The following is an 18,279-nucleotide window of genomic DNA, read 5'->3' on the forward strand; positions in this document are numbered from 1 at the left end:
GGACCCGGCAGCTACTGTCTAAACTAAATGCTGCCGTGATGAAACGCCATATCATGGATTATCAAGGGTTCTCTCTGAAACAGTCTGGAGCTCAAAGGCTTTCTCTCTTGCCGGTTATACCACAAGGTGAGTTCCTTTTTACTTCCTGCTTCTTCACACACATGCTCTCCAGTACAGGTTAGCTCTGAGTGTTAGCGATGCTAATGAAAACACCGACCATATTACGTCCAAAACAGTCGGTTATTGTTTCTGATAGCAACGTTTCTGATTGGCCCGTGGGTCCACATTTCAGATATTACGTCATATCGGACGCAAATCTGGATCAGCTCCGTTGTTCCCCGTTTTTAGAGATTTGGGTACGGAGGAAAAGAGAGAGGGTTTTATTTTCTGACGCTGCGTGAGTTCCCTGACACACCGGGGACACAGTTATGTATAAAATACATCAAAGAGTGCATTTTGCATGATAGGAGACCTTTAAAACACTGGCTGTGTACATGTATACAATCAGGGTTATACAGAAATAGTTCCTTTTAATTTATTATACAAACAAAACAACAATAGATGCTCAGCATTTTTATAGCTCAAATAAACCAAAGGAAAACAAGTTTATTGTTGTTTTTAAACAAAATCAATGTTTTCTCTCGGTTAGATTTCAGAAAGCTATTGTTGTTGTATAACACAGCTTTCATGTGTCTTGGCAAACTCTCAACCAGTTTTTTTTACGTTGTGGTTTCGTTCCTCTCACACTTTGTTTCAAGCATTCAGACTTTGCTTTCCAGATGTTTCCCGGAGTGTTTGGCTCAATCAAATGACAATAAAATATAAAAACCACAAGCAATCCATCGTTAGCTTAGAAAACTAATCTCATGCTATCTAATTTTCAGAGGTGGGAAGTATTGGAGTACAAATACTTCCTTACTGTACTTAAGAACATGTTTCTGGTATCAGTACTTTACTCCACTACTTATTTTTCTGACGACTTTTTACTTTCTACTTCTTACATGTTGAACCCAAATACCTGTACTTTCTACTTCTTACATGTTGAACTCAAATACCTGTACTTTCTACTTCTTAAATTTTGAACACAAATACCTGTACTTTCTACTTCTCACATGTTGAACACAAATACCTGTACTTTCTTCTTCTTACATGTTGAACCCAAATACCTGTACTTTCTACTTCTTACATGTTGAACTCAAATACCTGTACTTTCTACTTCTTACATGTTGAACTCAAAATACCTGTACTTTCTACTTCTTACATGTTGAACACAAATACCTGTACTTTCTTCTTCTTACATGTTGACCCAAATACCTGTACTTTCTACTTCTTACATGTTGAACCCAAATACCTGTACTTTCTACTTCTTACATGTTGAACTCAAATACCTGTACTTTCTACTTCTTACATGTTGAACTCAAATACCTGTACTTTCTACTTCTTACATGTTGAACTCAAATACCTGTACTTTCTACTTCTTACATGTTGAACACAAATACCTGTACTTTCTACTTCTTACATGTTGAACCCAAATACCTGTACTTTCTACTTCTTACATGTTGAACACAAATACCTGTACTTTCTACTTCTTACATGTTGAACACAAATACCTGTACTTTCTACTTCTTACATGTTGAACTCAAATACCTGTACTTTCTACTTCTTACATGTTGAACCCAAATACCTGTACTTTCTACTTCTTACATGTTGAACACAAATACCTGTACTTTCTACTTCTTACATGTTGAACACAAATACCTGTACTTTCTACTTCTTACATCTTGAACACAAACACCTGTACTTTCTACTTCTTTCATGTTGAACTCAAATACCTGTACTTTCTACTTCTTTCATGTTGAACACAAATACCTGTACTTTCTACTTCTTACATGTTGAACACACATACCTGTACTTTCTACTTCTTACATGTTGAACCCAAATACCTGTACTTTCTACTTCTTACATGTTGAACACAAATACCTGTACTTTCTACTTCTTACATGTTGAACTCAAATACCTGTACTTTCTACTTCTCTCATTTTCCAAACAGCTGGTTCCTTTAGTCTGAATGTGTGTTTGGTGGCGTGATCATTATTACATTACATTACATTGCATTTAGCTGACGCTTTTATCCAAAGAGACTCACAATAAGTGCATTCGACCAGGAAGACACAGCCTTGAAGAAAACAGAATCATAAAGTACATCAGGTTTCATAGAGCCAAACATTTCAAGTGCTACTCAACTGGCTTTAGATAAACCAGTCCTTTGTTAGTATATAAGTGCTTTGTTAATAGTTCTATCGCTCGAAGTGGAGTCGAAAGAGATGAGTTTTCAGTCTGGAAGGTGTGTAAGCTATCTGCTGTCCTGATGTCAATGGGGAGCTCATTCCACCATCTTGGAGCCAGGACAGCAAACCCACGTGTTTTTGCTGATGGGAACTTGGGTCCCCCTCGCAGCGAGGGCGCAGCGAGTCGTTTGGCTGATGCAGAGCGTAGTGCACGCGCTGGGGTGTACGGTTTAACCATGTCCTGGATGTACGAAGGGCCAGATCCATTCGCAGCATGGTAAGCAAGTACCAGTGTCTTGAAGTAGATTCTAGCAGTTACCGGAAGCCAGTGAAGGGAGCGGAGGAGCGGAGTGGTGTGGGAGAATTTAGGAAGGTTGAAGACCAGACGAGCCGCTGCATTCTGGATGAGCTGCAGAGGTCAGATGGCACATGCAGGTAGACCAGCCAGGAGGGAGTTGCAGTAGTCTAGGCGTGAGATGACGAGAGCCTGGACCAGAACCTGAGTCGCTTTCTGAGTCAGCTGGGGACGTATCTTCCTGATGTTGTAAAGCGTGTATCTGCAGCAGCGGGTTGTAGCAGCGATGTTTGCAGTGAAGGACAGGTTGTTATCTAGGGTCACACCCAGATTCCTTGCAGTCTGAGTCGGGGAAACAACAGAGGTGCCAATGTTGATTGTTAGGTCAAGAGTGGGACAATCTTTTCCCGGGAGGAAGAGCAGCTCAGTCTTGTCAAGGTTGAGCTTGAGGTGGTGATCAGACATCCACTGAGAGATGTCAGCTAGACAAGCAGAGATGCGTGCGACGACCTGGGTCTCTGAGCGGGGAAAGGACAGAATTAATTGGGTGTCGTCAGCGTAGCAGTGGTAAGAAAAACCATGCGGGCTAATGACTGATCCGAGATTCTTTAGAGTCATTGCGTGCCTATTGATTTGAACACGATCCGTGTATCCATCATTTCCTGGTCTTCTCTAAAGAAGAGGGACCAATGGAAACGTTGTCATGTTGCCGTTGTTCAGCATGGAAACATTCATTAGCTAACAATGACGTTATTGTTCTATTAATATAAAGGGAGGTCAGGTACTCTTTAAAACAGCTGCTAGTTATGGGTACTTTTTACTGAAGTACATTTCAAAGCCTCTTTACTTTCACTTGAGGAAAGAAGTTTAATCAGTACTTCTACTTTCACCAGAGTATTTTTAAACACAAGTATCTGTACTTCTACTTGAGTAAAGGATGTGTGTACTCCCTGCAGACCTTATCTCCCTGGGTGGGCTTGAGGAAGATCAATGTGTCGTACTGGGGCTGGGAGGACTCCTCTCCCTTCACTAACACCAGCCTGCGATGGTTACCTGGAGAACCCAGCGACTCTGGTTTCTGTGCGTACCTGGAGAGGGAGGCGGGGCCTGGCCTGAGAGCCAATCCCTGCACTGCTGCCACTGACGGACTGATCTGTGAGAAACCTGCAGGTGAGACTCAATGACGATAAAGGAGAGAACGAGGGTGTGGTTGGATAAAATGGTTCAGAGCACTGGGTGAGAAGGTTAAAGGTCTCCTATTACACTATTTTTAGGCACTTATAGGTCTCAGATATATACAAATATATAAAAAACATGTCTTTGAAGTATTTATCTCAAAATACTAAACAGATCACCAAGTGTAGCCTCACCCCTCTCTATTTCAGCCCTGTTACTAAAGAGCTGATTCTGGGTCCGTACATTTGTTTTAAAAAAAAAGGATTTGCTTATTCGGGAGAATTCTACCCAGATTCTCAGCTAAATGCTGCCGTGATCAAACGCCACAAAGTGGGTGATTACTTTTTTATATCCTGCTTTTTTACACATACTCTCTCCAGTACAAGTTAGCTCTGAGTGTTAGCGATGCTTGCTAATGTAAACACGGACCATATTATGTCCAAAACACGTCGTGCATTGTTTCTGATAGCAACGTTTCTGATAGGGCCGTTGGTCTAAAGCCCGCCCACATTTGAGATATTACGTCATATCGGACGCAAATCTGGATCAGCTCAGTTTTTAGAGATGTGGGTACGGAGAAAAAGAGAGAGGGTTTTATTTTCGGACACTTTTTGAGTTCCCTGACACACGGGGACACGTATTTATGTATAAAAGACATCAAAATTGCATTTTTATGATTGGAGACCTTTAAAGGTTATGTTAACTTGTGTCTCTCTCTCTCAGGGTCTCCTCAGACTCAGACCTCTCGCACCTGCAGGACGTCCTGCTTTCTGCGCTCCAGCTGCAGTAACTGCACCAGCCAGGCCATGGAGTGCATGTGGTGCAGCAGCACGCAGCGCTGCGTCGACTCCACCGCCTACACCGTCTCCTTCCCCTACGGACAGTGTCTGGAGTGGAAGACCCAGGACTGTGCAGGTGAGACGGGGGGCAATCATAAGAAACTCGTGTAGAATCTGTTTTGTATAATCATGTGTTTTAAGCCACACTAGTGAGTATTCATTTTGTTTCCTGGAAAAAGGCCCATCTATTTCTATGCCGTTCTAATATCAAAGAGGCCCTATTCTCCTTCCGGACGTTTCCTCTTTCCTGTAGTGTGTTTATATCGTTTTTTTGTGCATGTAAATGGTCTGAAAATTGGTTCTGTTGTAATTCGTCCCATTTTATTTTCCATTAACCAGTTTTTAAACACTACAGAGGTCATACCGTGTTCCCTTTAGTGTTTACTTCCTGTCCGTCTTCTTCTGCTAGCAAAAAATAGCAGACCTCTCGAAGGTCCAAATTGACCAATCAGAATCGAGTATTCAACTAAGCTGTGTAACAAGGAAAGACAACCAACAAAAAACCTTACTAACCTTAGGAATTTGGGTTGTTTTTAATCATATTTATTTATCTGCCAACAAGTTCCTGGTAGAAAGAAGTATTCCTCTGAGACACAACTGTTTATGTCTGTCTGTTCTTAGACAAATAATCACTTTGTAGCCAGTGTTCTTGTTTCTGAGGAGTTAGGAAAACATCTTGAAAAAATGTGAGATGTTTTTTTTTGTAGAGTCTGGTGATTATTATTCCCTGCCAGTAGTCTGAGTGCAGACAGCTCTTCAGCTACTGTTAGAAAGCCACAATTGTTTTCCCTTTTCTTTATTTTTTTAGTTACAGCCCCTACATAATGTCACCCTTTCCCTTTCCCCATCCTCCTTTGTTATTCATGTTTCAGTGTTGGTGGCCGAAGGAGGCTTTTGTTCTGCTTTGTTTTTACCGTTGTTGCTCAAAGTATGGCATTTAAAAGATGACATATTTAACAATTCTCAGGTAAGGCGTTGTTTCTCTCTCTACAGTCCACAACTCTTTGCATTGGGTTTAACTCTCCTCTTGTTTATGGATTAATAATCGTGTTTTGGAAAGAGACCCTTTAGGCTGCAGCTGAAGGATGCATGACCTCGGCTTTCACTGAAAAAAAACCACCTCTTGCTTGTCTGGGGATCCAATTTGAACTGAAATGGGTCATTTCTTTATCAGATTAATCTGGCTGAAGGCTTTGTGTATCGTTCCCATTTTTCATATTGTCCGGAGGCTCACTTTTGAAAATAATTAGCTCCAGTTTCGCCCCAGCAGTCGATTTAAAACATTTTTTGAAAGCAAGCTCACCCTAATTTGGCCTTGCTTAGTTTTCTCTTATAACATTGATTTCTTTTAGGTGACATTTCTGAGCTTTTTCTGTGTTTCTGTCAGCCTCCCAACCCTCTTCCCGAGCCTCTGGTCCCTAAACTGCAGCTTCAACTTATTCTATAAATTAAACTCTTCATTAAAGATGTCTTAAGCTCAAGTCTCTCCGCAAAGATTGTGTTTCTCTAGTGGCTGAGAGGCAGTGAAGTTATCTTTCAAACACCCAGCAACAGTCAAAGTTGATGTATCCTTGGGCAACATGCTTAACCCCTAGTTGCTCCTTATGGGTTGGTGTGCTAAAGAGTGTTAGCTTCCTTGAGCAGGTGGCAACAGAGTGTGAATGGATGAGTTATGACTTTTATATGTTAAAATACTTCAAGGAGTTGTAAAGACTGGAAAAAGCACTATTTAAATACAGTCCATTTACCATTTACTGTGGATTCCCTTGTACGACTGTATTGTTATTTTATCTTTGAAACATTTGAAACTTATAGCAGCTCAAAATCCTTTATTTTTATTCTTTAATAAGAACTGCATATATTGTAGGCCAGAGCGTACTCCTTAGCAACAGTCTGTTCTCCTTAGCAACGGCCTGTTCTCCTTAGTAATGGCTTGCTATTCTTAGCAACGACTTGTTCTCCTTAGCAACATTCTGTTCTCCTTAGCAACGGTCTGTTCTCCCTAGCAACGACCTGTTCTCCTTAGCAACGGTCTGTTCTCCTTAGCAACGGTCTGTTCTCCTTAGCAACTTTCTGTTCTCCTTAGCAACTTTCTGTTCTCCTTAGCAACGGTCTGTTCTCTTTAGCAACAGTATTTTCTCCTTAGCAATGGTCTGTTATCCTTAGCAACGGTCTGCTAGCAAGAAATAACAGACCTCTGGAATGTCCAAGTTGACCAATCAGAATCCAGTATTCAACTAAGCTGTGTAATAAGTGATTATAAAGTACCTGTTAAGATAAGAGGTACTTTATTGATCCCAAATTGGGATACAATCAAAACAAGGCATTGCACATAAGTATAAATTAAAGAGTAGAAATAAACAACTCTAGAATTTAAACATCTCAAAATATAATTAAAACAGCATTAAAAAGTAGAAAATATACAGTAGACCGTGATGACAAAAAATGTATAAACTCTGTCAATAAAACACTATAAAGGGCTTTAGACACAATATAAAGCAGGATATTATTTACATTAAGAGTGTAAGGAATGGAATATTACATTGAATATAAATGTGAAATGTACAGTGTGTGCAGTGTTGGTGGTGGTTAAACAGTTGGATATAAATCTGAACACCAAAAAAAGAACATTGTAATTTAAAGTGACATTTGATAAAGTCAAGTTAGTACAAAACAAAGTAAAGTATGTTGGTGTAATGTGTACTGTATACTCAACTTAAGTCACTATAAAGAGTTCAGAGTAACATAGGATCCAAATAAATCTCACACACACACACACACACCACACACACACACACACACACACACACACACACACACACACACACACACACACACACACACACACACACACATAGATTCCAGTCAGATGTTAAGCTGTTTTAGCTTATATTGCTTTTGCTGTGCAAAGAAAAAAAGAATATTTCATCCTCACAAGTTGTGTGTGTGTGTGTGTGTGTGTGTGTGTGTGTGTGTGTGTGTGTGTGTGTGGTGTGTGTGTTGTGTGTGTGTGTGTGTGTGTGTGTGTGTGTGTGTGTGTGTGTGTGTGTATGTGTGTGTTGTTGGATGTGTGTGTGTGTGTGTGTGTGTGTATCTTTTCTAACACACAATGGCTGTTTTGTGGCTTCACATCTCTACAAGACAACTCGAAGCAGCTTATGGCTCCTATGCTTGATGTATTATGTATAAGGGCTCACAGATCTGTATGCTAGCGGCTTCGGAGATGCTAACTGTCAGGCAGTGTAGCAGCAAATGGATTACACGAGATGAAGCCAGGCGATACAAGCTTTCCAGGGACAGCCAACATCAAACCGCTGTGATGAACTGAAAGTGGCACCGAGATGATTGTGCAAAGGGCATTTTTGATAAGATGAACATTTTCCCCCAGCAGGAACCAGCAATCCTTCTCTATTCTGACCTCACAACATCTGGCATCTGTTGTCTTCAGGTTATCTCTTTCAATGAAGACGACTAATTCATCCTCATTGAAAGAAGGTTTTTGGGAAGTGGAAATATGGGCTTTGTTTCTGTTGACTTCACATAAAGCATTGATGTTTGCTATATAGCAGCAGTCATTGAATGTTTCTTGTTGACAGAACTTTAAAGGCGTTTAGACTCCAAGTAACGACGGCAACTTCTGAATGCTTTTTAGCGAGTGATGTTTTGTGGCTGAGATGCATATCTTTCTGGATTTGACCTAGTTACTCCAGTTCTCCTTTCATAAACCCTACAGTTCAACAATAACATGAACATTCAGTTGATTAGTTGTGTATAAATCTATAGAGCAAAGCATTTTAGTTTTAAAGAGTCCTCTCCTGCTGATGTTCAGGTGTATATCAGTACGTAGTGTCTCTACTTTAAAGAGTCATCTCCTGCTGATGTTCAGGTGTATATCAGTATGTAGTGTCTCTACTTTAAAGAGTCCTCTCCTGCTGATGTTCAGGTGTATAATCAGTATGTAGTGTCTCTACTTTAAAGAGTCCTCTCCTGCTGATGTTCAGGTGTATATCAGTATGTAGTGTCTCTACTTTAAAGAGTCCTCTCCTGCTGATGTTCAGGTGTATATCAGTATGTAGTGTCTCTACTTTAAAGAGTCCTCTCCTGCTGATGTTCAGGTGGGGGGGGGGGGGGGGCAGCGCTATTGCAGGGGGGGTGCGTGAAGCTTGGGAAGAAGTTGTAAACAAACATTGTTTGCTCGTAAAATCAATAAAATTGACAATATTTTTTGGACGTACACTATCATTTACATTATTTTACTATGTTCAATCTGAATTTACTTTAAAATAAAAAAAATCTATATTGATTCTGACTCTTCTACATCCAACTCACAGGTTTATCATTGCTTTGAGAAAAAAGATTATTAATTTCCCCTTTTAGAAGTGAAGATATATATTTGTTCTGGGAATGTCATTTTCGAGCCTGAGGCCTGAAAAACAGGCCCGGGGCTTAACAGGTTAAACTATACAACTAGCGTTTGGCTAAGTTGTTGAATTTTAATTTCCCATCTTAAGTTAATTAGTCTCAAAGTGCTTTACTAATGACACAGAGTTCTCCATCTGTTTAATTGATCAGCCACAACTCATAATTGAATCGCGGTAAAGTGCAATAAATGACAATTGAATTACAGGTGTGCCTCTTCGCTCTCCACGTTGTCTGTACAGGAGTGTTTACTTTGAGCTGCAATCACAGAAGAGAATAATAATCATCCCGTCTGCAAGAAATTAAAGGAACACTTAAGAAGTGCAAATACATGATCCTATTTTGATCCACAAAAAACTGCCGCCAGTCAACAGTTTGTCGCTGGACTTTTTTATTACATCACATGTTTAGTTTTTAATCACAACATATGTTTTCCACCCTCATGGGAAATACAGGCACTGTCCAAAAAGACATTTACTCTGGAAATAGCCCGGAGCTAATGTCATGTAGTGGCACAAGGTACCGCTCCATCGTTGGTGCTAAAACTAAAGCCCTGTAAACCCTGCAGGCACGATGCAATGCTTTTTCTCTCATCCTCATGTTCCCCGGGTCCACGACACGAGGCAATAACCGCTCTTAATTCTTTCCATGTGGAACACAGATGAAGCCAGATATGGAAATGCTATTAAAAATAAGGCTCGTGCATACAGAACATAGCAGGTAAATCACATTATCCACACACAAACCACAATTATGTAAGTGAACATAAGGACGTAACTTTGCTTTTCCCAGATAATTCATGTCCTGTTCTTTGGGCCCTTTTGTTTTGAATCATACTTGTAAGAAGTACCATTTGCTTTGACATGTTGCACATATGAATTGCACATAAAAGTCCTGCAAACGAACCTCACAATGTGTGTTTGAAAGCTCTATGCATGTAGTAATTAACTTGAGAGCAACACAACTGCATGCTATTACAATGGGTGCGTTTCACTTGGGTTATTTTTCATTTCCTCGCTCCTCGGGCTCGGTCTCACCGGAAGTTGATTTGTCTGCGCCATCTTGAGTACCGAGGACCGATAATCGAGGAACCACCAGACCATCCTCCGGTGAAATCCAGACAATCGCCCCGCCCCCTTACTGTGTATCGCTCACTGATTGGACGATGCAGCGCATGCACTGATCTGGCTGCTGTCAGACGATCAGCTGTGCGGCGTCATCACAAACGGACGTCGCTTCACGTGACGCTCCGGAGGAAACGACGTCCCATTGCTCTTAAAACTCATTTCCCTGCTTCTCGTGGTTTCCTTGCGTCTCTCCATGCTTCCCTGGTGGGAGGGGCTAGTCGCAGGGAAACGACGCAAGCGAAGGATGCAAGGAATCCATTTAACCGACCTGAGATGCACCCTTTGAGAGGCGGCAACCATGTGATCATCCAAAATGAACAAAACTCACCTTTTTAGACCAGTTTTTAACGTGTCCTTGTAATAAATGTGTTTTTATTGCTCAAATTGAATTAGACTTTTATCTTATGTGTGTCTAAAAGCCGATCCACAAACAGAGAATTGAGATTTATAAATACTGACTGGATTCACCAATGCCTGAAGGTTGTAAACGTTAGAAAGTGGTCCTGGTTCAAAGCATCCTCAAAATAAGAACGCAAAAAGCTTTATGCTTAGTGGATTTAATAATAATAATAATAATCCTTATATTTATTATAGCGCTTTATCAATGACTCTCAAAGCGCTTTACAAATACACATTACACATACAGATCATACATACATGTAATGGTCATCTACTGTGGACAATACCCACAGGAGCAAATTCGGGTGAAGTGTCTTGCCCAAGGACACAACGGCCTGACGCAGTGGGGCCGTTATTTAGTTTCTAGCTTATAGCAAAGTTCAATGACATGCATCCTTTACATTTGTACTGGGAGGCTGTGGCTCAGTGGGTAGTGCGCTGACTTGGAATCAGGGGGTAGTGAGTTCGAGTCCCACTGCAGTCAGCATTTCGGTGTGTCCCTGAGACACTTCACCCCAAATTGCTCCTGTGGGGATTGTCCACAGTACTGAATGTATGTAAGTCGCAAGTGAGTGACATGTGTAATGTATTATAAAATACCTGTTTGTCGCCTGAAGTTCTCGAAAACGAACTAAAAGGTGTGACGGTTTGCATAAAGCTGAATAAATTGGAAGCAAAGTGTCCAATCAGGTGTGGCAGGGATTGATGTTAATGTGAAGGGGGCTACTGTTGTGTTTGATCATCAGTAAGACATTTAAAAGTCTGCTGGAACTGCACATCTAATATCCTGACCCGGAGGGGCACAGCATGGCCGCCACAAAATATATGCTAATTAAGTCAAAAAGAAGCAAATAATTTGGATAAATCAAAATATAGAAGGCTTTTACAAAGAAGAGGTTCCAATTCCCTGCAATTTGAACCATAGTTGTTGAATGAAACAGGCCTGGTATATTAATTGCATATTAAAATCTGCTCCTGGGTGAGTAAATATGTGTTTTCGAGCAGAGGAACCCCACTGTGTGGCGGATTAGGGATATTCTGTAGAACTGCCTCTCTTTGAACTACAGTGGAGATCCAGTAGAGTGAAAGAGAGGTGAGAGTAAAACCCTGAGGGAGGAACACAGTAGGGGAGAGACTCAAAGAGAAGAGTGACGATCGCTATTCTTTGTGATTTCATTTATGCCTTAAGTGTGTAAGAGGAGAGAATCCAAATTATTACAAATGACAGACATTGAGGGAGAAGAGGGTCTTCACTTAGCCCTGATCCATTTTCCACTTCAGCTTCAACAGGTGTAAGATCTTCCGGTTTAGCACTAGCCACTATATTAATAATACATTTTTATTTAGGATCATTCACAAGCTACGGTTTTACAGATCCACATCCATCTTCTGTTGATCGTTTTAAAATGGCCCAAATTCTCATATGAGGATATTTCTTTTGTAATAACTGTCTGTGTGTCTTTTGGTTCAATGGCTCCAATGTTTATAATAACTCTCACTGCCAGAAGGGTAGACAACGGTCCACAGAGTTTACATTTATCAAAACAAGTTAACATTGAGACAAAGTCCAATAACCTGGCAGTTAGCTATTTAGCTAGCGAATGTAAGCTATCTTGCTAACTAGTGAACGTTAGCTATCTATCTTACAAACTTTATTCATCTATTGCAACCCAGTCTCACAGCATTTTGTGTTATAGTCACAAAATACATCTAATCTATTGATTCGTGTTCACCAACACCATTTTCCCCTTTTTTTCGTGTCACACAGAACGATTTTAAAAGCAATGTATTTCTATTGGTAGTATGTTTCGTGCCTGCAGCACGTCTTTTTGTCCGGTCGGGTCTTGGAAGACCGGAAGCTGTGGGGTTCATAAAAACATTTTCTTACTCAATATCAAGCCACGATTATTGTTTTTATTTTAAATTGTATAATGTCTGACTTTTTTTGCTGTCTGTGAGGAAAAGAAATGTCTCAGAGCCTCAGAATACTGAAATCTATATTTTTTTAAATATTTTTTTCCTTCTAAGTTGTAATTATTTAGATTGCTTTTAAAATAGTGTTGGTGAACACGAATCAATAGATTCATTTTGTGACTATAACACTAAATGCCGTGAGACTGGGTTGTCTATTGGGGAACGTTAGCTATCTACTTAACCTACTAGCTAACATTCGCTATCGTTCTACGTCAGGGGTCTCAAACTCAAGGCCCGGGGGCCAAATCCGGCCCGCGACTTCATTTTATGTGGCCCCGCAAGAGCTTGCAAAGAATATAATAAGTTTATTATACCGGTTGAATGCCACTTTACAGAAGCAGGTTGCCCATAAACTACATGTCCCACAATGCATCTCGTTTTGTGACATGCGCACTGAAGAGACCTGGACTTCTGCTTTCAGACGTAGTTAATTACTAAGTTATTATCCTATCCGATAATAATCCAATTCAGAGGCAATAATGTAATACATCATTTTATATTTATATGATATATTTATATCGTTACAACCGGCCCTTTGAGTGCAACCTTTATGCGAATGTGGCCCGCGATGAAATTGAGTTTGACACCCCTGTTCTACGTAGATAGCTAGCTTACATTAGCTACCAATCAAATAGCCTAGCTAGCTTTTTATCGCCAAATTGGTGGCTCTCATAATTTAAATTAGAGTTATTATTTAAACATTGTTGAACATTTTGATATAGCAAGCAGCTATCTCGAAACATCGCTGTCAATTGTCAAATATGCGTTATTCGGTGAACTTAGCACCAAATTGTTATTTTGTCTCCTGAATAACTCAATAACAGTACATTTAAAAGCTTCTGAATAGTTTATTTGGAAAGTAAAGGGAGATAAAGCTGGCAACACTATGCTAATTTATTTATTTAACAGGGACAGTGCACATTAATGAACATTTCTGTAAACGTGCCAGAGTTAGCCAAGAGGCTATTTTTCATCTGTAGTCTGTAATTAATATCAATAATGCTCAAACTGGAAGTACCAACACAAAATAAGGTGAACATGTGAAAGCGTTGGCGAAGCATAAGGTGAATAGTTGTGAGGAAAGACTTCCTCAAGAGGTGACAATGTCTTTGTGAACAGATGTAGACAAAACAGATGCCAACCAGTAGAATAGAAATGTGGAGGAGAGCAGATAAAAGGTGGAAAGAGGCAGAGAAGAAGTTAGTAATTATAAGAGGCAGGGGGAACAAATGAATCAGCATTACTGCAGTTGAATAATGCAACAGGGGAGCTTGCAAACACACAAATGTACAGAGGACAGGGGTTGGTGGATTTCCAGGAAAGAAGCTAGCTAGCAGGGACACAGAAAGAGAACATCTGTGGCTTATGGAAATGGCTCGTGTTCAAACAACTCACGCTGCATTTCAATCGACTCACCGTTAGCTATAAGGAAACAACACCTCGGAAAACCTTTCTTTATGTACAACCGGAAATACCTACAGAGTGTTAGCTTGCTTTATTTATTCCCAGACAGAGTGTGTATTCCCTACCTTAAAATGTACGGAAAGTTGAAAAGCAAAACGAGAAACAAGTTAAAGGTCCCATATCGTGGCCATTTCTACTGATCCTAATTCCATCGTTGAGGTCGACTAGAATAGATTTACATTGTTCAATGTTCCAAACTCACATTGGTTTCTCACAGCATCTCTGTAGAGTCTGTGTATTCACTCTCTGTCCTAAACGGCTTGTTGGAGCTCCTGCCCCCCCCCCCCTGTGAGCCCAGTGTGCTCTGATTGGTCGGGACGTTGCAAGGCTCGTTGCTGCTGCGAGGAGCGGACACCGGGTCGGCGATACAGCGGGACAGCACGAAACTCATCCTGAGCACACAAACACTCACAGCCGAAGTAAAAACAATAAGTGTGGCTTGATGTTGAGAAAGAAAAAGGTTTATAACGCTGTGAGAATCTGCGGAGAGCTTTTATCCGCCACCCCAACTCGTCTATTACCAACCAGGGAGCTCCATGCAAGTCAATGGGACTCCCTGTTGGTTAGCCAAGGGGTCCTGATGTGTGAGGGGCTCCGCAGATTGGTCCATTCGGGCCAATCCGGTCATTTGTTGTTGATCTGGGAGTTCACACGTCACAGAACCCAGGAAGTAAACAATGGAAATGAGAAATGTCCAACGAGGCGTTCTGGGGCAGCACAGACAGGTCTTCTCTGTGTTAGAGTTGTACTCGCTACAGGGTGCACTTTGAGGGTTTGTGACTCTGCAGACCGTTCACATGCAGAACAACCTTCATAACACAAGGGGACGGGTCATAAACGGAAAAGCATGACATGGGACCTTTAACTTTCAAACGCCGCAGATCTGTTTCTTATTCTCGTCACTTATTCAGCAAACAACAAAAAGTGCTTCAGTATGGAGATTATGTTTTTCTTCAAGTATTGAATGCCATACCATACAAAGAAAAAAGTGTCATTTTTAATTTGTACCAGTGAAGTGGTTTTGAATGTCACATCCACTTTATGAATACAAATGCATTTTCCTTGACGTGTGGAACGGCGCCGGGGAAACGAAAGTCAATTTCTTTATAAATGTTGAGGGTCAGAGAAAAGGTGGGAACAGAAGACGTTATCTTTATTAGAGGAGGTGTGTGTTGTGTTTGTGCTCAGCCTGAAGCGGTTTGGATTAACAGAAGTACAGCGTGAAGGACAGACTGCGGTCAAAATACACTTCTTTCAATATGTGTGCAGGAGGTCTTCCATGAAAACAACAAATAAATGCAGAAAAAGCTACTTCCTTGACTTTATAGCTCCACAAAGAGTGCATTCAAGATCAATGAACACCAGTTTATACTCATATTTAAAAGAAAACAGTCACTCTGGAGAGTACTGAAGTGTGGAGTGTCTCTACTTTAAAGAGTCCTCTCCTGCTGATGTTCAGGTGTATATCAGTATGTAGTGTCTCTACTTTAAAGAGTCCTCTCCTGCTGATGCTCAGGTGTATATCAGTATGTAGTGTCTCTACTTTAAAGAGTCCTCTCCTGCTGATGTTCAGGTGTATATCAGTATGTAGTGTCTCTACTTTAAAGAGTCCTCTCCTGCTGATGTTCAGGTGTATATCAGTATGTAGTGTCTCTACTTTAAAGAGTCCTCTCCTGATGATGTTCAGGTGTATATCAGTATGTAGTGTCTCTACTTTAAAGAGTTCTCTCCTGCTGATGTCCAGGTGTATATCAGTATGTAGTGTCTCTACTTTAAAGAGTCCTCTCCTGCTGATGTCCAGGTGTATATCAGTATGTAGTGTCTCTACTTTAAAGAGTCCTCTCCTGCTGATGTCCAGGTGTATATCAGTATGTAGTGTCTCTACTTTAAAGAGTCCTCTCCTGCTGATGTCCAGGTGTATATCAGTATGTAGTGTCTCTACTTTAAAGAGTCCTCTCCTGCTGATGTTCAGGTGTATATCAGTATGTAGTGTCTCTACTTTAAAGAGTCCTCTCCTGCTGATGTTCAGGTGTATATCAGTATGTAGTGTCTCTACTTTAAAGAGTCCTCTCCTGATGATGTTCAGGTGTATATCAGTATGTAGTGTCTCTACTTTAAAGAGTTCTCTCCTGCTGATGTCCAGGTGTATATCAGTATGTAGTGTCTCTACTTTAAAGAGTCCTCTCCTGCTGATGTCCAGGTGTATATCAGTATGTAGTGTCTCTACTTTAAAGAGTCCTCTCCTGCTGATGTCCAGGTGTATATCAGTATGTAGTGTCTCTACTTTAAAGAGTCCTCTCCTGCTGATGTCCAGGTGTATATCAGTATGTAGTGTCTCTACTTTAAAGAGTCCTCTCCTGCTGATGTCCAGGTGTATATCAGTATGTAGTGTCTCTACTTTAAAGAGTCCTCTTCTGCTGATGTTCAGGTGTATATCAGTATGTAGTGTCTCTACTTTAAAGAGTCCTCTCCTGCTGATGTTCAGGTGTATATCAGTATGTAGTGTCTCTACTTTAAAGAGTTCCTCTCCTGCTGATGTTCAGGTGTATATCAGTATGTAGTGTCTCTACTTTAAAGAGTCCTCTCCTGCTTGATGTTCAGGTGTATATCAGTATGTAGTGTCTCTACTTTAAAGAGTCCTCTCCTGCTGATGTTCAGGGTGTATATCAGTTTGTAGCGTCTCTACTTTAAAGAGTCCTCTCCTGCTGATGTTCAGGTGTATATCAGTATGTAGTGTCCTCTACTTTAAAGAGTCCTCTCCTGCTGATGTTCAGGTGCATATCAGTAATGTAGTGTCTCTACTTTAAAGAGTCCTCTCCTGCTGATGTTCAGGTGTATATCAGTATGTAGTGTCTCTACTTTAAAGAGTCCTCTCCTGCTGATGTTCAGGTGTATATCAGTATGTAGTGTCTCTACTTTAAAGAGTCCTCTCCTGCTGATGTTCAGGTGTATATCAGTATGTAGTGTCTCTACTTTAAAGAGTCCTCTCCTGCTGATGTTCAGGTGTATATCAGTTTGTAGCGTCTCTACTTTAAAGAGTACAAAGTCAGGATTCTGAGAAAAAGGTCAGACCAGTGAGATTTTTCTAACACTTTGCCTCTTGTGATTCCTCCTCTCCTCTCCTCCCCTCCCTTCCCCTCTTTAGCCCAGAACTGCTCGGGTGTCCGGACGTGTGCAGAGTGTCTGGAGAGGACAGAGTGTGGGTGGTGTGGAGACCCCAGTAACACGGGGAGGGGGGTCTGCATGGAGGGGTCGTACAGGGGTCCTCTGAAGCCTGCCGTGCCCAGAGCAGGGCCTCGAGACCGGGAGAGGCTCAGAGACAGAGACATGGTCCTGGATCAGAGCCTGTGTTCCTCTGACAGAGGGTTCAACTGGGCCTTCATTCAGTGTCCTGGTGAGTGAAGCATCTGGGAGAGAGGAGACATGATCATGAGTTCATCATAATAATAACAATATGTCAACAATTAAGATGTTCTTTTCTTGAGACTGCTGTATAAACGGCACCAACAATAAACCTAAGCAGCTATTATATTGCACTTAGTGTACCTAACAATCAGCTGAGTGTATCTTGTGTGTGTGTGTTGTGTGTGTGTGTGTGTGTGTGTGTGTGTGTGTGTGTGTGTGTGTGTGTGTTCCCTGCAGCGTGTCAGTGTAACGGCCACAGCAGGTGTGTGAACGGCAGTGTGTGTGAGCGCTGTGGGAACCTGACGGCCGGCCTTCACTGCCAGAGCTGCATGCCGGGGTACTACGGAGACCCCACCAACGGGGGGAGGTGCAACGGTGAGAATTTGTTTAATTCCGGAACACAGTGACATCAATACACTCGCGCTCCTATTGGCTAGCGCTCCAACACATTGTACGTGATAGGCTAAGGGGCGGGACATCTCTAAGCAGGTTGACCAATCACAACAGAGCCGGCCAGCTAACTAATCAGAGCAGACTGGGCTCTGGTTTCAGACAGAGGGTGAAAAGAGTGTGAGAAAAATAAAGAGCTTTTTGAACATCAAAGCATGGAGACTCGTCCTCTTTGAAAGTTATACCCTCTTCTAGTTTTCTAGAACACAATTTGGGTAAAAGATAATGTCTCTGAGAAAAATGGTTAGGGTTAATTTTGTAGAGCTCAATAATCACATAATTACAATAAGAATAAGTCACAACAGAAAGAGACTTTTTACAGCAGGATTTTGAGAGAAAGTCAGGATTTTGAGAAAGTCAGGATTTTGAGAGAAAGTCAGGATTTTGAGAAAGTCAGGATTTTGAGAGAAAGTCAGGATTTTGAGAAGGTCAGGATTTTGAGA

At 41.2% G+C, this 18,279-nt stretch overlaps 1 protein-coding gene across 1 annotated transcript in view; it reads left to right on the forward strand.

Annotated features, from left to right (window-relative positions):
- LOC117539421 (attractin-like protein 1) overlaps positions 1–17,761 on the forward strand; it is a gene marked incomplete at both ends in the record, with an annotated part of 36,626 nt that extends 18,865 nt beyond the window's left edge. The window contains 4 exons of the mRNA XM_034205602.1: positions 3,540–3,753; positions 4,483–4,674; positions 17,127–17,375; positions 17,624–17,761. Coding sequence (XP_034061493.1) covers positions 3,540–3,753; positions 4,483–4,674; positions 17,127–17,375; positions 17,624–17,761 — 793 coding nt within the window. The remainder of the gene's footprint in view (positions 1–3,539; positions 3,754–4,482; positions 4,675–17,126; positions 17,376–17,623) is intronic.
- Between the last annotated feature and the right edge of the window lie 518 nt (positions 17,762–18,279).

This window comes from Gymnodraco acuticeps, unplaced genomic scaffold, assembly GCF_902827175.1.
Source record: "Gymnodraco acuticeps unplaced genomic scaffold, fGymAcu1.1, whole genome shotgun sequence".
Classification (NCBI taxonomy): Eukaryota; Metazoa; Chordata; class Actinopteri; order Perciformes; family Bathydraconidae; genus Gymnodraco; species Gymnodraco acuticeps.